Source organism: Schistocerca serialis, chromosome 9 (assembly GCF_023864345.2).
Source record: "Schistocerca serialis cubense isolate TAMUIC-IGC-003099 chromosome 9, iqSchSeri2.2, whole genome shotgun sequence".
Lineage (NCBI taxonomy): Eukaryota > Metazoa > Arthropoda > Insecta > Orthoptera > Acrididae > Schistocerca > Schistocerca serialis.
The window spans coordinates 508,097,627-508,123,937 of record NC_064646.1 but is presented as its reverse complement, the minus strand read 5'-3'; the positions used below and the strand labels follow the sequence as shown (position 1 = coordinate 508,123,937).

The window sequence follows — 26,311 nt, the reverse complement described above, 5'->3', positions numbered from 1 at the left end:
AAATTGTTTCAAGGATGTGGTGAAGATATTTGCCAGGTGCTACAGTAAATAAAGTGCACAACTGTCTAACCTGCAGAATTTAAAATACAAACAAGTTACCGTTTTTGCTTCACTGTACCAAAAATTAGTGGTGAAGGTATTTGCCAGATGCTATAGTAAGTAAGTGCACAACTTTCTAACCTGCAGCATTTAAAGTACAAACAAGTTACTCTCTTTGCTTTACTTTACCAGAAATTGTTTCAAGGATGTGGTGAAGATATTTGGCAGGTGCTACAGTAAATAAGAGCACAACTGTCTTACCTGCAGCATTTAAAATAGAAACAACTTACTCTTTTTGCTTTACTGTACCAAAAATTAGTGGTGAAGGTATTTGCCAGATGCTACAGTAAAACAAGTTACTCTTTTTGCTTTACTTTACCAGAAATTGTTTCAATGATGTGGTGAAGATACTGGCCAGACACAACAATATAAGTGCATACACTTTTTTAACATTTCAGATTGGATTATATTACTCTTATTGTTTCATTGAAAAGACATTTGTACTGAATAATTTTTGTAAGAGTATATTGAATTTGGTAAATGAGGAATGAAAATGAACATTCACTTTAAAAAGATGTTTTTATTAATAAAATTCGTTATGTAAATAAGACACTACACAATTTGTTTTATTGTTTATCTTCTTCGCGCATCAATTTCTGCTGCTTTTGTTTGAGTATGTCCAATTGATACAATAGCACCAGCCTTTGCAGCTCTGGAGTAGGCAAATTACGTGTCTCATCTGTTTCCATGCTTAATCTCCAACGTTTATCCACACTCTCATGCCCCGAAGCAGGCGATTGTGAAGGTATGACGACTTTGGGGCCCACGAGATCCATATGGTCGGCTGGAACAATTAATGGTAGCTGCAAGATTGACTCTTGTTCATACATGCAGTCTGTGTCAGCTACCTCCGAATTCCTTGGTGAAGTGATGACAGAGGTGGAACCACCACCTACTGCACAAGCTCCTAATGAAAATTTAAAAAAAAAAAGTAATAGTAGTGTGTCAGGATTCAGTTTCTAGTTAGTAAATATACCAAACAGGTTTACGCAGAAATGTGGGAGAGGTTCGTCCAATTTCATGCATAGTACACAGTGATACTTTTACTGAAAAATGGTGATATAGTAGACGAAATTTACCAAACATTGTTTCATTTTCACACGTTAAAAATACGTATTTGTCTGAATCACAATTTCAAAGCATTAAGCGCGTAATTAAAAAATCGGAAAGTATGGGACTTACCAGGAACTCTGTGGATAGTTGGGTTGCAGTCATCTCCGTACAAAAACTTTAAAAATATCTGCTCCCAATTTTTCAGGGAAATCTTAATGTTTCCCGTCTTATTCACATCCGTTTTCGCCTTGATACGGGATTTCATGTTGTGCAGTTTCTTCATTATCTGCCCGTCCGTTATTTCTTTCCCGAAATTAACCATATAACGGTGTTGTATTTCTTTAATACAATCCGCTTTCTCTCTTCTTGCGGCCGGAGTTTGTGATTTACTGATGACTGCGGGGTAATCTTTAATAATGTTGACAAAGGCTAATTCTGAGTCTTCCATTTCGGCACAGAAATAACTTGAAAACTTTCGCTAACACAAAACACACGCAAATGAAACAAACTGAGAACCAAAGATGTTGGATTTTAATCTCTTTGCTGAGAACTTACTCAGTAAGGAGGGGAGGTAGAGAGAAAGTACTCCAGGGTCAGAGATTATGCTTCCTAGTGTTTATTCATACGAAACCGAGAACTTTCTTTGAGAATGTTCTTTTGCTCTGGGTATCAACTCTGGAGAATGTTCTCGTTTTTATTCATACAACCCAATGGCATAAGTGGGTGGCACCCTTCCCTGGAGCACCTCATAGCCTTTAAACAGCTCCATGCTCGCGTTCACCAACTTATCAAACGATGGAAGCTGGCGTGTTGGGAGAGATAAGTCTCAACCATTGGGTGCCATTCATCACCTTCCCAAGTCTGGGCAAATATCAAACATGTTTTTGGGTACCAGACCCCAACAGATGTTGCCATAAATGGCATGTTATCTACCGAGGCACACGATTGCCGAGCACTTTGCTGAGCACTATGTCTGAGCCTCTGTGCCGGAGAATTACCCCCCCCCCCCAGCCTTTCGCACTCTCAACCGGCGGCTGGAAGGGAAAGTCCTACACGCCACAGTGAATCCTATAGCTCCCCATTTACAGAGTGGGAGCTCCTCAGTGCCCTTGCACATTGCCAGATCGGATTCACAGTCAGATGATTAAACATCTCTCATTTGACTAAAAGTGATGTCATCTTGTCATCTTCAACCAGATCTGGTGTGATGGTGTCTTTCTGTCGCAATGACGGGAGAGCACCATCATTCCGGTGCTCAAACCCGGTAAAAACCTGCGTGATGTGAATAGCTAATGACCCATCAGCCTAACCAACGTTCTTTGTAAGCTGCTTGAACATACGGTGTGTTGGCAGTTGGGTTGTGTCCTGGAGTCACGTGGTGTACTGGCTCCATGTCAGGGCGGCTTCCACCAGGGTCGCTCTGCCACTGATAATCTTGTCCCTAGAGTCTGCCAGCCAAACAGCCTTTCCCAGATGCCAACACCCGGTTGCCGTATTTCTTGATTTACGAAAAGCGTATGACACCCCGTGGTGACATCATATCCTTGCCGCATTATACGAGTGGGGTCTCAGAGGACCACTCTCGATTTTTATCCAAAATTTCCTGTCACTTCATACTCTCCGTGGCGCCTCGCATAGTTCCCACCATATCCAGGAGAATGGTGTCCTGCAGTGCTCTGTATTCAGTGTGTCTCTTATTTTTAGTGGCCATTAATGGTCTAGCAGCATCTGTAGGGCCATCCATCTCGCCTTCTTTGTATGCAGATGACTGCTCCACCAGTACTGGTGTTGCTGAGCGGTGCCTACAGGGAGCCATCCCTAAGGCGCAGTCATGGGCTCTAGCCCACAGTTTCCAGTTATCGGCTGCAAAGTCGTGTGTTACACACTTCTGTCAGCGTCATATGGTACATCCAGTACCAGAACTTTATTTTAATGATGATCCGTTCACTGTAGTGGAGACATATTGATTCTTAGGACTGGTTTTCGATGCCCGATTGACTTGGCTTCCTCACCTTTGTCAGCTTAAGCAGACGTGCTGGCAGCATCTCAATGCCCTCCACTGCCTGAGCAACACCAACTGGGGTGCAGATCGCTCTATGCTGCTGCAGCCCTACAGAGCCCTTGTTCAGTCCTGCCTTGACTATGGGAGTCTGGTTTATGGTTCTGCGGCGTTCTCAGCATTGCATTTACTCGACCCAGTGCACCACTGTGGTGTTTTTGCATAGTGACAGGAGCTTTTAGGATGAGTCCGGTGACCAGCGTCCTTGCAGAGGCTGGAGTCCCTCCATTGCAGGTTAGGTGTGCACAATTGCTGGCCAGTTGTGTTGCACACGTTCATATTTCTCCTGCACATCTGAATCACCATCTCCTTGTCCCACCCACGGCAGTTCGTCTCCCACATCGGCGGCCCAGGTCAGGGCTTCCAATTGCAGTTCGTGTCCAATCTCTTCTTTCCGAACTTGAGTCCTTACCTTTACCACCTATACTTGAGGTCCATTCACGTACACCTCCATGGTGAACACCCAAGCTGCGGCTTTGCCAGGACCTTTCACATGGCCGTAAGGACTCAGTTAACCCCAAGGCTATCCGTTGCCACTTCCTCTAGATTCTTGACATGTACCGAGGCCACAAAGTGGTTTACACCGACAGCTCGATGGCTGATGCTCACGTCAGCTTTGTGTGTGGCCACGGGGGACATATTGAACAGCATTCCTTGCCTGATGGCTGCAATGTTTTCACGGCCGAGCTATTGGCTATATCTCGTGCTCTCTGGACACATCCATTCACAGCCTGGGGAGTTGTTTCTTCTGTGTACTGACTCCTTGAGCAGCCTAGAAGCTATTGACCAGTGCTACCCTAGTCATCCTTTGGTAGCAACCATCCAGGAGTCCATCTATGCCCTGGAATGGTCCAGTCGTTGAGTAGTGTTTGTCTGGACCCCAGTTTACGGCAGAATCCCAGGCAACGAACTTGCAAACAGGCTATGCGGAAACTGCTTATGGAGATCGGCTTCTCTTCAACTGACCTGCATTCAGTTGTATACCGCAAGGTTTTGCGGCTTTGGGAGACGAAATGGCATAACCTCAGCATGCACAACAAACTGCGTGACCTTAAGGAGACTACGAATGTGTGGCAGTCCTCCATGCAGGCCTCTTGCAGGGACTCTGTGGTTCTCTGTCGGCTCTGCATTGGCCATCCTTGGATGACACACGGCTACTTCCTGCGCTGTGATGACCCACCTTAGTGTCAGTGTGGTGCCCGGCTGACAGTGGGCCATATCTTGGTGAGCTGTCCTCCTTTCGCTGCCCTGCAACGCAGTCTTCAGTTACCGGACTCGTTGCCATTAATGTTAGCTGACAATGCCTCATCGCTAATTTAGCTTTACATTTTATACGTGACTGTGGGTTTTATCATTCTATATAAGTTTTAGTGCACGTCCTTTATCCCTTTGTTCTGCACTCTAATGCTTCTAGGGTGGATTTTTAATGTGACGCATTTCCTTTTTATTCTCGTGTTCGGCCAGCTGCAGTCGTCTGCTCTCTTGTTTTTACCACTTCTACCTGTTTCTTGCTTCTCTGTGTGGTTTTCTTTTCCTGTTTTGTCCGTAGTAGTGTTGGTTATCCTTCTGTCGTTCTTCTGGTTCTTCCTTTCTCCTGTTATTGTGCTGTATGGAACAAGGGACCGATGACCTCACAGTTTTATACTCCCCCCGCCCTCCCCTCCCCACCCCCCTCTTTTAAATCAACCAACAGAGTGCAGAAGGACCATAGTGTCTGACCCAACAGTTAAATAATCACTGTTCAGCCTTTTACATCAGCACGACTACCACCCAGTTATCAGTCAGAATGAACAGGCAGAGGCAGAGAGTGTATACAGGCGACACACAATATCCTGTTGCAGAGCATGCTCTACAACATGGCAGTCATGACCTCGGTGCCTGTTTCACCACACATGCCATCTGGATTCTTCTCCCAGATACCAGTTTCTCAGAACGCCGCAGTTGGGAACTAGTGCCACAACGTGCCCTTGGTTCTAGCCACACACCTGGCCTTAATTTATGTTAATTTCTTCTGCCTCAGCATTTCTTCGTAGTAACTTCTCTTTTCTTCACACCATTTTAGTTTCCTACATCTTTCACTGTCTTACCTGTCTATTTTTCACTGCCCCCCCCCCCCCCCCCGCCCCCGCCCCCTCCCACCTCTGTTATGTAAAATGCACTTAGCTTTTGACTCTTATTAATTCATGCACGATGTTTAAGCAATAATCTCTGTCTTCCATATTACCCTGTCTGCCATCTTTAAGCTCTCAGGTTTTTAAATCTCGTCTGATACAGTCCCCAACAATCAGTCTTTCCTTCTCATCTGATGCAGTATGTCTCCCCTGAACCAGGGTTCTGGGTGAGTTTTCCAAACTGTAGTCCTTTGTTTAAGCCTCTCCAGTCCTTTTCCTTCACCTCTCTTCCTTCCCCTTCAACTCTTCTGCTAGAAGAAGGAGCCACTGGCTCCTAAAGCTTGCATAAGGTAAACCTCCCTCCCTCCCTCCCTCCCTCCCTCCCTCCCTCCCTCCCTGTGTGTGTGTGTGTGTGTGTGTGTGTGTGTGTGTGTGTGTGTGTGTGTGTGTGTGTGTGTGTCACGTGCGCCTGTGTGCGTGCACACGTTCTGCCACTACTTGGATTGCAGGTGGTATTTCCAACAGGACCAAAATGTAAGACTAAGGCCCAGGTAGTGATTGTAAAGGATAATCATGCTTTGTGTGAGGCAGATTGTGATTATATCCTGTGCATTTGTGCCATGTCTTGTCAGTCAGACCATCGGAACCATGGATTTGCCAGTGGATAGAACATACGTGTCACACACGCCTGCAACAGTGTAGCAGATCTGCAGTTGCTGAACATTTCCGTTGTACTAGTCATCCTCTGGAACATAACACACAGATTCTGGCACATTCTTCTAGTTATTAGGATAGTTTACTTTAAGGATGCTGTTGTAATTAAACTAGCAAGTGTCCTTAGCTTAAATTCTGCCTGGAATCCTGCTCGCTCCCTGGTAAAACTACATATGGAAGGAGTTATCATTAATTGTTCACCTATTGTGAATTACTATTTCACAGCTGATAAAATGTAACTTTGTGTGATGGTGTTAGTTGTTTTACAGTGATTATCTTTCTGCACACATAATCTTTTGTTTCCTGTTTGACATAGCAACTGAGGGTTTAAGTTACTGCGCACAGAAATCTCTCATTTTGTTTGAGCCTTGAAAATGACTGTGATCACCTATCAAAATATTGACAGTTGTTAATGACATTACTTTGCTGTATTCCAGTGAGTTTGATACACTTAGAGTACCTCAAATTCAACAAATTTAATGATGTTACACAAAGTTCCTGATTACAAAGTAGCTTCCTTGCTCCTACTGCACTTGCATGCATCTCAAAAAAGAGAGCAATAACACAAATGAGAGACAGATTCTGTTACATCAGAAATGTGTTAGTTTTTTTTTCACACATTTATAATTCAGTTAATTATATCATTTCCAGTGCTTTTATATTACTGTGCACTTTTGTATTCACTGCTCCTTCTGTGACTGGAACAGTGCAACATACACTCTGCTGCACACTCCACAGTGAATCTGAAAGTATAGGTGTCAATTGGTTTCTCCAATTCTAACAGTTGATGTCTTACCAAATGTGAACTGTTAAATAGAAGTGTGTGTTTTCCCCTCTCAGTTTATAGGTGGTGGCTCCATCTATGAGGTACAGTCACAAAGCATATCGTTTGTAGGCCTCTGTGCGAACTGTTATTCACGTCATTTTATCTGCTCAATTGCTAAGGGATAGATGTGTAGGAGGCTAAGGAATATTCATAGTTTCTGCTGTGAGGGTCAGTTCTAAAAGTTTTATAAACAGGTTTTCAGAGGATGTACATTCTTTGCTTCAAGTGTTTGCCAATCAAGTTTCTCAACATTTTAGTGGAACTCTTCTGCTAATCAAGCACCTTCCCTTGTATGTATTCAGTGTCCTGTTAGGCTGACTGGAAATACCGTAGGTCCCATACACTTAAGCAATAATTGGGTAAGGACTATATTAATGTTCACTATTCAGTTTCCTTTGTAGACATGCATAGTTTCCCAGTTTTCTCCCAACAAATTTCCTTCATGTACAACTAAATCTCTATAGTAGTTCCACTAAATATATCTACAAATTTTCGAATTTCTCTATTCCTCCTTTATTTCTTTTATTTTTTGTTCAATATACAGATTGTATAATATGGGTGATAGGCTGCAACCAAGTTGTGCTTGCTTCTCAATTACAGGCACCTCTTCCCCCATTTCATGCCACTTATAACAGTATTTTAAAAATGCAATGGTTTACAGCTCTTAGGAAATGGTGAAAAACCATGAATGCACACAGCTTGCAGTGTTCTGCTGGTTCTTATCTGTGATCTGGGATAGCAAAGTAAATTCTGACCGGAAACTAAGATTTTCTATTGTTCAATCTTACTCGCCTTACTATTTCAGCACACTCACAACCTCTTCCAATTGAACTTCATTCTCTGAAGTGCTGCAGTTACTGCTGAAAGTTAAGTGTACAAATCCAACATCCAATCCTCAAAATAAATGCAATGCTGATGATAATCAGTATATAGTATATTGTACTCATGTGTACAGTGACTGTTAATTTTAATGTTGTTTTAACATTTTAATGTTTGGAGAGTCACAATTACATAGAAAAGGACTATGTTCACGAATGGTCTCTTGTTGAATGGATTCCAATTGAGTGAATGTATAATAAGTGTTCTCTTATCCCTGTGACATTATAGGCATTGTCACAGCTGCTCTTCCTGTGTGGCTTGCACGATATATCGAAGGACATGTGGCATTGTGAGGTTTCTAGGTTGGTTGTATGTTACCATTAGTGTGTACCAATGTGCGCCATAACTTGCCACTCCAAATGACATTTTCCACATTTTCAGCACTGAATGATTGTGTTACTGCATCAGACTTATGCTCTGTGATATGATAAAAAGAGGTTTGTGTGTGGTAGCACTCGATTCTGTACATCAGAAGCAGATCCAGGTGGTTACCAGTTATTGTTGTCCAGCATCTAATCAGTGAGTGATTTGCTGCTTTTCGGCTGGCCCATCAGCTGTTATTGTACTGTTATCTTACGTATCATCATTATATACAAACAATGAAAACAATCAATTTTTACAAAATAATTTAATTGAATGGATAAAAATTGTACTCGCCAAGTGGTGGCAGAACAAACACGTAAATGAAGGTTGTAATTGTCCAAGCTTTTGGAGCCAGGGGCTCCTTCTTCAGGGAGAGGGGTTAAAGAGTAAGGAAGAGGGGTGGTAGAAAAGGACTGGAGAAGTCTAGGAAAAGGCATAGATTTTGGGAAAGTCACCCAGAACTGTGGGTCAGGGGGCACTTACTGCACAGGATGAGAAGGAAACGCTGATTCTGTCTTTCCTTGCGGCCTAAGCCACCTTCGGTCTTTCCTTCTAATAAAGTCTTTCAGTTTGGCCAAACCCTTCTTAAGTCTTTCCTTCTCATCCCGTGTGGTAAGTTTCCCCCGACCCGCAGTTCTGGGTGACTTCTGAAATCTACCCCTTTTCCTAAACCTCCCCAGTCCTTTTCCATCACCCGCCTTCCTGCCCCTTCACCCCTTCTGGCTGAAGGAGGAGCCGCTGGCCCTGAAAGCTTGGCGAATTACAACCTTCCTTTATGTGTGTGTTCTGCCACCACTTGGTGAGTAGATTGCATCATTATATATATGTGCACAAAACATTAAACCCAATTCATAGTGCTCATAAGTAGCTACCATAAAATTACAGTGTCAAAATTAGAGAGGAAAAAATGCATGTATAACAATTATAAACCACTATATGACTGTACAGGCCTGGTACTTCCTCTATTATTCACAGTTACAAGAGGAACAACAAAATGCAATATTCTATGAGATTAGAAACTACCAAATATTAAAAAGGTTAGCCCTATACTTAGAGAAAGAACACCATATGAAGTAAACCATAAATTGTATTCGAAATCTCTATATATAAATGAAGAAGGCTTAGTTTAGTTTTAGTTATGTCATGTTCCATAGATTATTTTATCAATATGATGTGGAACAAGTCAGATTACAAGATATATACACACACATGAATAGTGCTAATATTAATATTACTGAAATTTTTAGTTCTACACATGCAACTACATTTAGGGGTATGATTCTTATCCTCTCTCTCTCTCTCTCTCTCTCTCTCTCTCTCTCTCTCTACCATTTCTGAAACAGAAATTTGTCCATGGAGTAGAAGTAGTTGTCCAAAAGAAATGATTTTAAGCTAGATTTAAAACTTGATCTGCTACCTGCCAAACACTTTATGTTGTTGTGCAAATGATCAAAGATTTTTGTTGCTGAATAGTGTACTCCTTTTTGAACAACTGACATCTTCAGTAACGGATAGGCAAGGTCATTTGTCCCTCTAGTGTTGTACGTATGAACACCACTGTTCTTCGCGAATTGAGATGGATTATTTGTAATGAATTTCATTAGCGAATATATGTACTCTGATGGTGCAGTTAAAATACCTAACTCCTTGAAAAGATGCCTATATGACCTTCTTGGGTGAGCACCACTAATTATTCTCACTGCTCTCTTTTGTGCAATCAATACTCTGTCTAAATGGTAAGTTACCCCAGAAAACTATTTCATAAGACATTATTGAGTGGAAATATGCAAAGTACGTTTGGAGGCTGATCTGTTTATTACCAAGACTAGCGATTAAATGAAGAGCGAAAGAAGCTGAACTTAGTTGTTTGAGAAACTCAGTAATATGCTTCTTCCAGTTCAAATTGTCATCAATGTCAACACCCAAAAATTTGGAGAAATCTACCCTGTTAACTGAGCCCTGTTCATATGCTACATCAATTGTCCGTATGACTCTATTTGGTGTACAGAACTGGATATAGTGAGTTTTTCCAAAATTAAGGGAGAAGAGTCCATTTTCTGGGAATCACTTAATAATTCTTTGAGACATCCTTAAAAATATCTTCAACTACTTTTTCTGGAATGGGATTTATTATAACACTCATGTCATCTGCAAAAAGTACTAGTTAAGTGAGAGGTCATTCATATGAATAAGAAACAGCAGAGGACCTAAAATTGAACCCTTTGGGACTCCCTTTGTGATAACTCCCCATTCACTAGAATTTACCACCCTCCCAACATTATTTGTGCTATTCAGCACAACGTTTTGCTTTCTGTTCATTAAGTATGATTCAAACCAGCTGTTTGTATAGCCTTCAATTCCATAAAACCTGAGTTTTTCTAATAGTGTGACATGATCCACGCAGTCAAATGCCTTGGAGAGATCACAAAAAAGCAACTGGCGATAATTTGTTATTTAGAGCTTGTACTATTTGATGGGTAAATGTGTAGATAGCATTCTCAGTCAAGTAACCCTTCCGGAATCTGAACTGTGACATGCTAAGTAGTGTTATTTCCATTAACTGTGCGTCATGATCACAGGGTGTATATGACCCGGGACAACCGGGAAAAACCTGGGAATTTTTTAGAGTGCCGGGAATTTTTCGTTGTTTTAGTTTTCAGTTAAATTTTTGTAATTTTGACTGGTAAGAACCAATACTCTGACAAAAGATATTTCTGTATCCCGCTACTGCAGAATAATACTGCAGCATTAAAATATGAACAATAGAAAAAAAAAATTAAACCTAAATTGCAAAGGAAATGCACCAAATAAAATAACACAGAGCTCGTACAAGTGTCTGCTAGCAGCAAAATGTGTCAATGCCTTTTGGAAGACTATGCAATGCCTCATAACAACAAATTGCCTTCGATGAGAGTGACATCACAAACTGTTTACATTAGACTCATTTAATCAGTTACGAGCGGGCTCATGCGCACAAGTAGTTGAGTCGCGTAAGAGTAGTACCTTCTCCCACTTCTGCTTACAAAAATGTGGCTGTTGGCTGTGTAACCAGCAGTAGCAGCAACCAGCCACATGGTACACGGAAAAATTTTACTGGCACGCCCAAGCTGCCAGATTCACGGGTGTGCTGCAGGCCCGGATCTAGTGGGGAGTGGGGGCAAACCGGGGTATCTGAACCGGGCAGCAATTTTGGGGGGAGGGGACAAATTCATATTCTTTAGGGGGGGAAAAAACCTTGTTTCACAAAGCAGCTAGCATCCTGCGCCCATCAGTCTATAAATTATTATATGATTTTGAAACACATCCCTGCTGCTTTTTGAAAACAATAGAAGTTGATTTTTGAAAGCGTGCATAGTTTACATGATGTCTCTGCCAGGGGAATCCTCGTCACATCTAGAAATAAACTTTCCTGCAGACAAAACGAGATGGTGCTATACGAGCTGAGCAGAATAAAGCTGAACCAGTGAATGCTAACTGCTGCTTGTTTATGTGGTCGATTTGGTTTGCAAATGTCCAGCCTTGTTATAATTACTAGTGAAATCCATAGATTCAGACTACCAGAGTGAAAATAAATTACTTACAGGCAAGAAAGATTACGTATTATCTTCTCGGTGTATCCAAGAAAGTGAAATTTTGACAGAATTTTTTTGGCCAGATCGCTAGACTAGACAGGGCCAGTTGTAGTCCTGGGCTAGCAGTCGCTTAAGTTCCATTCTGGGAGTAGTGCAGAAAACGCATTGTATGAACACTAAAACGCCTAACGGGAGAATAATTGCTGGACAACTAAACTGTGATTGTGGCAGTGTTAGTAAAGTTAACTGGAGAATGAGTTTTGACAGTGGTAGGAATAGTTACAGAATTAGTGATCACAAGACTGTTTGTTAGAACGAGGAAGGAGAAGAAACAGGGACATCACACAAATTATGGAAGAAAATGAAGATTCCAAATTTATATAAAAATTTCTTTCTACTACTTTTCGGTCTCATGCATGAGAAACTAGGGCATATGAATGAAATGTGAAACTATTTCCTAACGTAAAGCTTTTTGCCTGTAGTAGGCCAAATAGGTGTTTCGTGAATTATATTCTGACGTATTATAAAAATGATCGTTATTGCCAAAACAGTCTCGCTTATTTTGTGTCTATTACAATTGCTGCAACATTAGAAATGGCTATTTTGTTTTCTCCAGCACACAGTGATAAAATAGGTGTAATTGAGAAACTGCTCAAGTCTTGGGTACTATTTGTATAACAGCTTTTTTCAGTATTAGACAACATCATTTCTATTTTTCATGTAGCAAAATGTTTGACGAACTTCGCTAAGGTAATAGTTCTTTTGCAGAAAAGAAAGCACGCCATGTAAAACTGTAGCAAGATTAGAGAGAAAAATTGCTGGGACCTAAGGATTGAAGAAATGTTTACTGTCTTGCCTGTCTCTTGTCTTTGCTGGTTTTAGGTGTCCTATATTTAATTTTATGTCGCGCAGAAGAGCAAGTTATTGGCTAATAGGCAATAAAGAGTCCAGATTTTCTGAAGAGTTCTTGTTCTCCTGGTTACAAATAATGCTATCCGGTATTAATTGCGAGGGCTTTTTTTTATAACAACAGAAAAAGAGGGGCAGGATGTCTAACCGGCCGACTGGGAGCAGGAGAGACGCTACAGGACATTTTAATTTCCACCGTCCTGAAATAGTTTGATGGCATCCATTACAAAATATACACGTTTGAGTTCCACAGAGCGAAATACAGTGACATGCGGTGTGACAATGTTGTTTGAAGATGGGTGGCACCGCACTGCACACTTAAGACCAAATAACATGTCTTACATTTCCTCGAAGATATGTTTTATGTATCAGACTCTACAGAAAGATGTGTGCTACAAAATTAACTTATTTTTTAAAAGTCCTTTTTTTTCCGCAGAGCAACCAGAGTTTGTTTGTGTGTGTGTGTGTGTGTGTGTGTGTGTGTGTGTGTGTGTGTGTGTGTGTGTGGGGGGGGGGGGGGGGTAAATTTAGTGATTTTTCTGTTTCCTCGTTGTTTATTACTCTCATGTCAAATGAAAACAAGACTGATTTCTGTGGCTGGGAGCTATTAAGTGAATTAAAATACATTCACATAATTACGGAAGGCTAAAATATGTTACTAGTTTCAGATTTTATTTTATTTCCACCTTTCTGACAGTCAAGTGTTAATCGCCTTGCAGAACAATGAAGTTATTTTTGTCAGTTTGATAAATAAATTTGGCTTTTATTAAGCTTTCCTGCCGAGGCAGTCAATTTATTCCACACTGTTGGCCAGTTTAAACTGTTCGCTATATTTCAGGTGCACGTTTTCATCTTATAGTACGTATGGCATTTTTTTTCCTCCCTGAGTATCATTTTTTAAAGTGCCGGGAAATTCTACGTTGCTGTATAAAACCATATCCTTCAAAAGGATAAGTTTTACAGTTCTAAGGGAAAGTATACTCTCACTTAACATAGCAAAAGTGTGTTTTCACCCAGGAGAAAATGTATTTTCACTGCTGAGAAAATGTATTTTTAACCGGTAGATCCTGGAAAAATCTGGGAACTTTTTTACCTTGTCCGCGTATACACCCTGGATCAGATAACCCATTAACAACTGAGTACACATTAATTGTTTCTGCCTGAGCACTGCCTATGAAAATGTTATCGATAAGTGACCGACTATCCTGCTGCACACGAGTTGGAAAATTTACAACAGATACTAGATTGAAGCAACCAAACAAAGATTCTAGCTCATTTTTCCTATCCGTATCTTTCAAGAAATATACATTAAAATCACCGCAAACCACTAACTGCTTCTTCTTGTCTGACACGTAGCTGCATAATGCTTCAAGATTTTTCATGAATAGCTGAAAGTTACCTTGAGGAGATCTGTAGAATGTTACAATTAGTATAGAAATATATTGCAGTAGCAACTCACAAGCACATACTTCAAGGATCTGAGCTACACAAAAACTATTTGTTTCAATATTTTTCACTTTGTGTCCAGTTTTTATATAAGTAGCAACTCCTCCTTTTTCCGTGTTGACTCTACATGAATAAGATGCTGATCTGTAATCCCTTAAATTTAACTTCTCCATCCCTGCAGTTACATGGTGTTCAGAGAGACACAAAACATCTATACCTTCAGAATTTACTCCATTTTCTAGGCATGCAAAAAGCTCATCTATCTTATTTTTCAGTCCTCTAATGTTCTGATGAAACACACAGATTTTATTTCTTTGGATATTGCTACAGACATTATGGCACTGTTCTGTTTTAATCTGTTTCAATACTCTCTGTCTGTAACCTGACTCTAACCTAAAAAATGCGTCCTTCTGACTCCAGTAATCACAGGTATTTTGTCTTGTGTGCATGTGGCCCCCCTTACATTTTCTGCAAGATGATCAACTAATCTATCCTTCCCCCTCCTATTCAGGTGCAGGCCATGGCTAGTGTAACCCCACCTCCCAATTGCATCAACAGGCACAGCACAGATATGAGATTTAGGCTATTGTGCATATGGTGACAACTCTTGTGAACACCTATACTGCATTATGTGGTATAACAGCAACCAGTAACAATATGTACAGTTTGTCAGTTAACAGATCCTACTCAGTTACCAGTGTTTTTGAATTCTCACATCTTACACGATATGAGCTAATTGGATGGCATGTGAAAGTAAGAGATGCTGCATCTGCTTTTGTTCTGGAGTTAAATGGAGCGGATAGCTTGGCCATGACGATTTACAATGGTTATTATTTGTACCACATTTGCTTAAAATTTCGGTGTGTAAATTCACAGTAAATTGTCTATGTTGACTACTACATTTAAGATTTTCTTTTGTGATGACGCTTTTAGCCTTATTTTGGTTTTCTGTTGTATGCAGACACCAGAAGATGGTCTGAAAACAACTGAAACCAGTTGTGTGATAAATTTTGGAGTCATACAACTGCTTGCAATCATGAGTTTTAACACTACTCCGGTTTCTATACAAATTGTAGATAACATTTTCTTCTTTTGTATACCATTGCAACCTTCAGAATCTGAAAGCATGTAATCCAATAAACATTGTCAAATGCTTTTTATAAATTTGAAAGTGCTATAAATATAGGCTTTTCTTCTCAACTTCTAAGATAATATGAAGCTTCTGGTTACCAACTAAAACAATTAGTAATACTCACATTTGAAATTGTCTTCAGTGACAATATCCCAATTATACTTCATTTTTTATGCTGACAAAAATAATTTAATTTATTTCAGAATTTTCATATTTAAGGTAGTGTCCAGATTTTATTGCCGACTGCTATTTTACTATTTGTTACAGCGTGATCGTTCATTGATCAATCTCCACTTGATACACACGAGTTACTTCTTGTTTGTGATGGCCATGACCCTGATATGCTATGCCATTATCAAAGGAAAGCCAAAGCAAAAGACTATTATCATAGAAAAGGTAAATAAATGTCTCAGTTTAATGAGAATAATTATAGCATGTGAAATGTTTAACATAATTTTGTAGTTTGTGCAGTATTTGAATAATTTGATTTACTAACTTCTTGTTTCTTTCTAGATGTAAAAATGTGTTGTTTTTTTTATTGTGTTTGGCACAACAATGCCTTGCACTGCGTGTATTCTCTCTCTCTCTCTCTCTCTCTCTCTCTCTCTCTCTCTCTCTCTCTCAAATCACCAGAGGATTATGCTATTCATATTTTCTCTCTGCTGTAGTATTTTCATCCTAGCTGCATGTCATCTCTCATTTTCTTTCAATTAACAGCAGGTATTAGAGCAAAATTAAAGGAAATATAGAAAATTATAGTTCTGGAAAAAACTCAAATATAAGAGAAAATCAAACCAATGGACTATAAGAGACTTTATGCACACTAAGCAGTATATTTCACACTGATCCTAGAATTTAAATGCATTATGGTGTTTGGAAGTCACTGTATTGTGGAGAAAAGCACATTAAATAACCAAATAGTCAAGCAGAAGTATTAACAGCAAGAGGAAAAATACAACTCAGTTGATTTTAAAAACTGAACAGAATTCTGAGAAACTGGGACAGTAAAAATTTATTCTGTATTATAATAAATGTATTTCTGAAAAGTTCAGTGCTATTTTTCAACAGCATTTTCTCTGTTTTTGGTGTTACATTGAAAAATAATATATTGTTGTTTTTATGTGCAGTGAAACCCCACTTTCACAGTTTTCAAGGGACTTCATAAAAATGGTTTACTTTGCAGGAAAATGTAAAATGTGTGAAATAACGTTTTAAGCTGTAAAAGTTACTTGTAGAGTAGCCCTTGAATTTTTGCTCTATGTGTATGATATATGTACTTTTTTGTCATCAGTCTTCTGACTGGTTAGATACAGCCCGCCACGAATTCCTCTCCTGTGCTAACCTCTTCATCTCAAGAGCAGCACTTGGAACCTATGTCCTCAATTATTTACTGGGTGTATTCCAGTCTTGTCTTCCTGTACAATTTTTGCCCTCAACAGCTCCCTCTAGTACCATGGAAGCCATTCCCACATGTCTTGACAGATGTCCTATCATCCTGTTCCTTCTCCTTATCAGTGTTTGCCACATATTTCTTTCCTCTCCGATTCTGCTCAGAACCACCTCATTCCTTACCTTATCAGTCCACCTAATTTTCAACATTCGACTGTAGCACCACATCTCAAATGCTTCGATTCTCTTGTGTTCTGGTTTTCCTACAGTCCATGTTTCACTACCATACAATGATGTACTCCAGATGTACATTTTCAGAAATTTATTGCTCAAACTAAGGCCAATATTTGATTTTAGTATATTTCTCTTGGCCAGGAATGCCCTTTTTGCCATTGCTAGTCTGTTTTTGATGTCCTCCTTGCTCTGTATCTCATTGGTTATTTTACTGCATAGGTAGCAGAATTCCTTAACTTCATCTACTTCGTGACACTAAGTTTCTCACTGTTGTAATTTCTACTACTTCTCATTACCTTTGTGTTTCTTTGATTTACTCCCAATCCATACTCTGTACTCATTAGACTGTTTATTCCATTCAGCAGTTCATGTAATTCTTCTTCACTTTCTCTCAGGATAGCAATGTCATCAGCAAATCGTATCTTGATACGCTTTCACCTTGAATTTTAATTCCACTTCTGAACTTTTCTTTTATTTCCATCATTGCTTCCTTGATGTACAGATTGAACAGTAGGGGCGAAAGGCTACATCCTTGGCTTACACCCTTTTTATTTTATATGACCCATCTTCCTTATAGCTTACCCCTACTTTTTTCAGAATTTCGAACATCTTGCACCATTTTACATTGTTGAATGCTTTTTCCAGGTTGACAAATCGTATGAATATGTCTTGATTTTTCTTTAGTCTTGCTTCGATTATTAACCACAACGTGAGAATTGCCTCTCTCGTGCCTTTATCTTTCCTAAAGCCAAACTGATAGACATCTAGAGCCTCCTCAGTTTTCTTTTCCATTCTTCTGTGTATTATTCTTGTAAGCAACTTGGATGCATGAACTGTTAAACTGATTATGCTGTGATAATTCTTGCACTTATCAGCTCCTCGCGTCTTCGGAATTGTGTGGATGATGTTTTTCAGAAAGTCAGATGGTATGTCGACAGACTCGTACATCCTACACACCAACGCGAATAGTCGTTTTGTTCTCAGTTCCCCCACTGATTTTAGAAATTCTCGTGGAATGTTATCTATCTCTTCTGCCTTATTTGATGTTAAGTCCTCCAAAGCTCTCTTAAATTCTGATTCTAATACTGGATCCCCTATCTCTTCTAAATCGACTCCTGTTTCTTCTTCTATAACATCAGACAAATAGTCTCTCTCAAGAGGCTTTCAGTGTATTCTTTCCACCTATCCACTCTCTCCTCTGCATTTAACATTGGAAATCCCATTGCACTTTTAATGTAATCACCCTTGCTTTTAATGTCACGGAAGGTTGTTTTGACTTTCTCGTATGCTAAGTCTGTCCTGACAATAATTTCTTTTTTGATGTTTTCACATTTTTCCTGCAGCCATTTCATCCTCACTTCCCTGCATTTCCTATTTATTTCATTCCTCAGCGTATTGTATTTCTGTATTCCTGAGTTTCCTGGAACATTTTGGTACTTCCTCCTTTCATCAATCAACTGGAGTATTTCTTCTGTCACCCATGGTTTGTTTGCAGTTACCTTCTTTGTACCTATGTTGTGCTTCCCAACTTCTGTGATGGTCCTTTTTAGAGCTGTCCATTGCTCTTCAACTTTACTGCCTACTGAGTTATTCTGTATTGCTGTATATATAGCCTTAGAGAACTTCTGTATCCCACTTCTTTGTGCATTGATTCTTCCTGACTAATGTCTTAAACTTCAGCCTATTCTTCATCACTACTATATTGTGATCTGAGTCTATATCTGCTCCTGGGTATGCCTTATAATCCGGTATCCGATTTCAGAATCTGTCTGACTATGATGTAATCTAACTGAAGTCTTCCCGTGTCACCCGGCCTTTTCCAAGTATGTCACCTCCTCTTGTGATTCCCGAACAGAGTATTCACTATCACTAGCTGAAACGTGTTACAGAACTCAATCAGTCTTTCTCCTCACTCATTCCTTGTTCCTAGCCCATACTCTCCTGTAACCTTTCCTTCTACTCCTTCCCCTACAACTGCATTCCAGTCCCCCATGACTATTAGATTTTCATTCCCCTTCACATACTGTATTACCCTTTCAATATCCTCGTACACTTTCTCTATCTCTTCATCTTCAGCTTGCAACGTCGGCATGTATACCTGAACTATCATTGTCGATGTTGGTTTGCTGTCGATTCTGATAAGAACGACCCTATCACTGGTCTGTTCACTGTAACACACTCTGCCCTACCTTCCTATTCATAACTAATCCTACACCCGTTGTACTATTTTCTGCTAACTCTGACCAGAAATCATTATCTCCTTTCCATTTCACTTTGCTGGCCCCTACTCTATCTAGATTGAGTCTTTGCAAATCCCTTTTCAGATTTTCTAGTTTCCCTACCACATTCATGTTTCTGACATTCCGTGCTCCGACTCATGGAACACTATCCTTCCATTGGTTATTCATTCTCTCTCTCATGGTCACCTTTGCCTTCTAAGTCCCCTCCCGGAGATCTGAGTGGGGGGACTATTCCGGAATCTTTTGCCAATGGAGAGATCATCGTGATACTTCTTCAGTTACGGGCCACATGTCCTGTGGATACGCATTACACATCTTTAATGCATAGGTTTCCATTGTCTTCTGCATCCTTATGCCATTGATCATTGCTGATTCTTCTACCTTTATTGGCAGTTTTCCACGCCTAGGACAAGAGAGTGCCCTGAACCTTTGTCCGCTCCTCTGCCCTCTTTGACAAGGCTGTTGGCAGAATGAGGGCGACTTCTTATGCTGGAAGTCGTCTTCTGCCTATGCGGATTCTTAATTAAAATTTAAGCAGCAGCAGGATTTGAACCTGAGACCAAAGACGTTTCGATTATTAATCAAAGACGCTACCCCTGGACCATGGGAAGCAATATGTACATAATAGGCATCAAAATCCTTGTCAGGGATTTGTTTACTGTCTAATAAAGGTTTATTATCTAACAAAAACCGCTGATGTAACTGGAACTGATGGCTGGCTGGGAATTAGCAACATTTGACTCAATTTCATATGCCATAATCGGTGTTTTTGGAAAGCCTGCAGCTGTCATTAATTATTTAAATAATGAAACACTGCAGTAGTTACCCCTCCCCCCCCCCCTCCTTTTTTTTTAAGCACAATGTTTTGAGAATTTTTTCTTGTGAAGTGCAATTATGTACATAAGTATTTTCTGTGGTGTTGGCACGTGTGGTGTTCTGCGTATCTTGCACTGTAGTAGTCTTTTTAGGTTATCGTGTACTGTGCCTCCTCAGTTATGTGGAAATCCAAACATGCAAACTATCACTCACATTCTTTGTTTGTGTAACTTCAATAAAACAAAAAACAGAAATCGTAAAAACTTCACTTGACAATGAGAATAAGTTCTTGAAACATGGTTTGCTCAGCATGAAAAAATACATAATAGGTGCTGTTTAAACCAGAAACATTTGAGCAACACAAAGTGAGTGATTACGTCAGCTAGCAGTACAAGTGGCCAAATCATGACACACACTAAATATGGTTCGACAAAGGTGTCACAATGATCACAACAATGACAAAACTATGTATGCACAGGAAAGACAGTTTGGAAATGCTTGGGATTGATCACAAGTTCCTTATCCAAACGAATCTAGTTACTCCCACCAGTTACCACACTGAGTAGAGCTTGAGAGCGGCAGGAGGATTGGCATGAATTGTTCAGCTTTTACATGTTTATTGGTTCAAATCTGCTGAGTGAAGTGCCCTGGTGTCAAGAAACTTAATCATGTAATGTTTGTAAACACTACTTGACAGCCAATATTATACCAGCATTATTTTCTGTCAGTTTTTTTCTCCAAGAATATGTTTTTATAATGTACAAATCGCAGAAAAATTATAAATTTGTTTATGCAAAATCAGGTGCAAATTAACATTGTGCATGTAAGAAATTTGATAGGAGCAATAAAAAAGGTTCGTAAATGGCATGGGAACGTTAATTCCAGGCATGTAAATGTGGGGTTATACTGTATTTTAACAAAATTTGTACCACATTTATCTAGGAAACTGTTCCTTACACCTAGATAATTTAAGGAAAAATAATGTAAACAAGTAGGTCTCCAAGTTAACACTTCTGACTCTTTTCCCAAATGAAATTCTATCCTGAGAAATTGTCACAAAAATAAACTGGGATTGAGGAATTTCGTGAGAACATCAACCACTTAAGCATGAAATCTTAGCTAATCGACATACTTACTTGATTTCAGCTACAATACTATGTGTTGTGACAGTGTGGTAAGACCTTGTACTCAGTCAGAGGAATGCGATTCAGATCATTGTCATGTTGTCCACTGTAGGTTTCCCATTGTTTCTCTAAATCACTTAAAGCAAATGCTGGGACAGTTCCTTTGAGGACATACACTATGTGGTCAAAAGTATCCGGACACGCCCAACAACATACGTTTTTCATATTAGGTGTATTGTGCTGCCACCTACTGACAGGTACTACATATCAGCGACCTCAGTAGGCATTAGACATTGTGAGAGAACAGAATGGGGCACTCCGCGGAACTCACGGAGTTTGAATGTGGTCAGGTGATTGGGTCTCACTTGTTTCATACTTCTGTACCTGGGATTACAAGACTCCTAAACATCCTTAGGTCCACTGTTTCTGATGTGATAGTGAAGTGGAAACGTGAAGGGACATGTACGACACAAAAGCGTACAGGCTGACCTTGTCTGTTGACTGACAGAGACCGCCAACAGTTGAAGAGGGTCGTAATGTGTAATAGGCAGACATCTGTCCAGACCATCACACAGGAATTACAAACTACATCAGGATCCACTGCAAGTACTATGACAGTCAGGCGAGAGATGAGAAAACTTGGATTTCATGGTCGAGTGGCTGCTCATAAGCCACACATCACACCAGTAAATGCCAAATGACACCTCGCTTGGTGTAAGGAGGATAAGCATTGGACGATTGAACAGTGGAAAAACACTGTGTGGAGTGACGAATCACGGTACACAGTGTGGCGATCCAATGGCAGGGTGTGGGTGTGGCGAATGCCCTGTGGACGTCATCTGCCATCGTGTGTAGTGCCAACAGTAAAATTCAGAGGTGGCGGTGTTATAGTGTAGTCGTGTTTTTCATGCAGGGGGCTTGCACCCCTTGTTTTTTTGCGTGGCACTATCAGTGCACAGGCCTACATTAATGTTTTAAGCATCTTCTTGCTTACCACAGTTGAAGAGCAATTCGGGGAGGGTGATTGCATCTTTCAACACAATCGAGCACCCGTTCATAATGTACGGCCTCTGGTGGAATGTTACACAACAATAACATCCCTGTAATGGAGTGGCCTGCACAGAGTCCTGACCTGAATCCTATAGAACACGTTTGGGATAGTTTGGAATGCCAACTTCATTTCAGGCCTCATGGACTGACATTGCTACCTCTCCTTAGTGCAGCGCTCCATGCAGAATGGGCTACCATTCCCCAAGAAACCTTCCGGCACCTGACTGAATGTATGCCTGCATGTGAGTGGAAGCTGTCATCAAGGCTAAGGGTGGGCCAACACCATATTGAATTCCAGCATTACCAATGGAGGGTGCCATGAACTTGTAAGTAATTTTCAGCCAGGTGTCCGGATACTTTTGATCACATATTGTAGGTAACTTTTTTCCCCCATCCTGCACTTGGGCTGTCTGTAATGACTTCTTTATCAACTGAACTGTAAACCCTAATTTCCATTTCAGCTAATTTTGTAGCTACTTTCATTGCCAAGTAAGATAAATAACAAACAAAATAGTGAAGTGTAACAACAAAACTAAGTACTTATTGGCACACCAAGTAGTAGCAGAGCAATAATTAAATTAGACAAATAGCTAAATTTATGAGATTGACAACAAGCCCAGATTGGATGGATGGATCATGTGACAGCCATAATACTCCCTCCTAACAGTATTCACTATTCTTGACAGCTGTTTTCCAACATTAATTTAGTCAGACACATAATGTGGTTAGATTTCATGTTTCTTATAGAGTGCAATTATTGTTTATTGAATTATTTGGTATGAAATGTCAGATGAAAATCTGCATCTAGACAGGAGAAGCAAAGATTTTCACACAGAGTATAGTATAAAGCTCATATTCGCCAACTGCTTCTTGGTCATAATTTTTTATTTGAAACAGGTGAAATGTTATGTTGCTGTTGTTAAAAAATTATGTGAAGGTATATCAATCAAATATTTTTGCTGGACAACACAGGAAACTATTTCCTCAAAAGTTTGGAACTTCTCATATTTAGATCTGTATTCCTTTGAATTTACAGTGGGGTTGATATTCTAAGAGCATGTGGAAATTCATGATATAAAAAGGAATTGTGAGGGCCCATGTTAGATACGATAAGCAACAGTTAGGACACACAATTATAAATTTAGAAATCCCTATACAATAGTGTTAAGCATACAAAGATCAGATTGTTGCTCAAAATCTTAATCATATATATTTGGGTATGTAGTAGTTGGTAGTGTTTGCTTGTTGATTTCATACTGCAATTTAATATGTGTAGGTAGTGTCATACCTTCTTCTCAGCATGTACCAAAATTGTGTTTGTAAATATACAATTACCTAAAGTGTGTATATTTTCCTATTTGAAGATTTAGACTTATAACAAGGTTCTTGTGAATGTCATTGCAAATTTTAATTCTTACATTCCAGGTTCCGCTGGATCCGTAAGCTATAAACACAAGATGAAAAGTCATTTGTCATCAATTTTGGACAGTAACTTGGACTTTTTTGTCTCAGGACTTTGTGCTACAGGTTCTTAGTCTACACAGCCATTTTGTTGTCTCTAGTTTGGAGATTAAGCACCAACAATGTAAGAAGTCAACAATGTGCTAGCAGTAATTATTCTTTGTGTTTAAAATGTCCTCTTATGGGCCTAACTTGGACAAGAAATTGTCAATAGAGAGAAGTGTATTTAAAGTTATTCTTGTTTAGAAACCTTAATCAACAAGTTGTTGAACTAGATACACTTGAATAGTGATGGTATTATTGAGAGCTATTTATGTGAAAATTAATGGAACTGAAGAGGAGTTGCTTGTCAACTTTTGTGTAAATACATGTGTTGTATCATCCTGATTTATTGTTCAGAAATGGCCTTTGTAATCAGACTGTAAGAGCTTTAGCATTGTAAGAATACAGTGTTGGTGTGAACAGTATTACTGTCTTAAGTGGATGTCCTCATTTCTGTGCTACATTTTTAAGTTTTCATGAATTTATCACGCGGCAGGGGGAGAGCCGTGCAGTGTATATGTGACTCATCATGTGTGCCATTATGAAATACAATATTAAGATAGTGTGACAAATATTCATTTCCCTAAGTGTTCCGACAAATTCTGTTACTTAATTGTACATAAAAGCAGCAAAATTATGAAATCACTGTAGAAGTTTCACCTTACTTTTTCTCCAAGTGCTGACATTAATATCCAACATGCAAACTAATTGTGACATGGAAACTAATTATCTCCGTAATTGCTGCAAATATGAATATGATGCTCAGAGTTGGTACTAGCATACATTATTGATCCAACAGTAAAAATCCTGTCTTTACAGCTCTCATATTGCCCATCATACTTCCATTTCTTGTTCTACACATCTACGTAAAATTCCACAACTGCCGACAAAAATAAAATATGTAACTAGACCAGAGGAGAAGACATGTCCATATTTATGGCACCTAAATTTCACATAAGGGCATCAGGAGCATGAGTAAGACAAGTGCAAGTGCTTTATTTTGTAACTGGAACAGCAAAATTTAGCGAGGGATATAGAATGTTGGCAGAGATTGTAAAATTAAGGAGTAGTGACAGACAGGCAGGTGGATAGGGAGGGAGACAGGGAAAACAACAAGAGTGTCCAAAATCACAAAGTGTAAGAACGGGTTTCTTTCAACAACGTGGTCGGATATGTGTCCAGGTCACCATCACAGACCAGGAAGATTTATTGCACACCTATGGGTGAACATTGTAGCTAAAAATGCCTCGGAATATCATCGCAGATTGCACTACCTCACAGTGTCCTAGGTGACCCAGCAGTTGCAGCTGTGTGCAATCTTTGGGCCTATTAACATTTTCCTCGGATAAGCAATGTGACAGTGTATTTATTTGAAGTGGGTGGTACCGAGTGTTGTGGCCCAGTGGAAAGACTTCTGAACTTGGAATCAGAAGGTTTGAGGTTCATATCCTCATCCTACTACCGAGATTTAGGTTTTCCATGATTTCCCTAAATTGATTAAGCTAAATGCCAGGGTGGTTCCTTTGAAAGAGCCTGGGAGGTGTACATCCCCAGTGTGAACTGGAGCTCTGTCTCCAATGACTCCATTGATGGATGGTACACTAAGCCCTAACCTTCCTGCATTCCATTTTAAGGTCAGTGGTGGCTCTAAGATATCCTGCGCATCTGTGCCCAAACACTCGTCGAATAATGCAAAGACATGATTGGACTTTGTTTCGTCAGAAAGTAACATATGCTGGGACAGACTGGCTTTTTAGTCCTAAAAAATCACGATGCAAGGTTATCTTACCAGTATAATGGTGGTGGTGGTGGTAAGATGACTACTGTGTTACATGCACTCACATCAGTGTTCGTAGGAGTGGTTATCATAGTGAGTATTGCTAGCGGAGGTGGTTGTGATAACATTTAGACAACATTTGATGCAACCGGATTCATATGACATAGTTGCTGTGGCCTGGGTTACATAACACAAGCGCTGCAAACAGTTACGTTTGATTCAAATGACATTGGAGAACAGCAAAGTGTCATGATTTTTAATGGTAACTTTTACACATTACAAAACAGTAAGGCAGGCAACAACCAGAGAATTAGTGTCTGGTTTATCAAAAGAATATGTTGTGGCATATGATCATGTTTCATAATCCATGCAACCCTCATGATGAGTGTTGCAAAAAATAATGTATTGAAAGAAGATCCAATAAATTTACTTGTACAGGCAAAGCATATTCCTCCATCAGATATCAGTTTTGCTGGCTCTTCAGTAGCAGAGAGAAAAAAATCTTAGGTCACTAAAAAGTAGCAACTCTTACTGGCTAAGAATTTTATATTTCAGATATGCTCAACCATCACTTAGAAATACTGCCTTTTGGAAGACAGTTTGAGAAGGAAGGTAATAGTGAAACTAGTTTATAGTTATTGATATCTTATCCTACAACTGTTCTTAAACTTCTGTCTGTCTGGAAAGACACCTAGTGAAAGTGATTCATTAAATATGTTGCTCAGTACAGTAGCTTCATTTGAACAACATGATTCCACTGTTTTGTTTTGAATGTTATTAACCGTATGAGCTACTTATTTTCGTGGTTTCACCAGAATAAATTCGTGTTATCTCAGATTGATGGAATTCGTGTGGTATTTATTATTGCATAAACTGAAGAGCTTTTTTTCTTTTGAACTAAGTACAGAGTTTCTCTGTTACAATTAGAAAGATGTTGTTAAAAGGGCTTGTTATATACTGAGTATCATGAATCATTTAGTCTTGATTTTTAAATGCAAGCTTTTTGATTTTCTTA

The 26,311-nt window shown here is 39.6% G+C and overlaps 1 protein-coding gene across 4 annotated transcripts in view; it reads left to right on the top strand.

The window, feature by feature from the left end:
* Positions 1–24,082, top strand: part of LOC126418998 (transmembrane protein 248-like) — a 113,353-nt gene extending 89,271 nt beyond the window's left edge. For all 4 annotated transcript variants that reach the window (XM_050086047.1, XM_050086046.1, XM_050086045.1 and 1 more), the window contains exons 5-6: positions 15,431–15,559; positions 23,442–24,082. In XM_050086047.1, coding sequence (XP_049942004.1) covers positions 15,431–15,559; positions 23,442–23,459 — 147 coding nt within the window. In that variant the 3' untranslated portion in view covers positions 23,460–24,082. The remainder of the gene's footprint in view (positions 1–15,430; positions 15,560–23,441) is intronic.
* Positions 24,083–26,311: the final 2,229 nt, after the last annotated feature.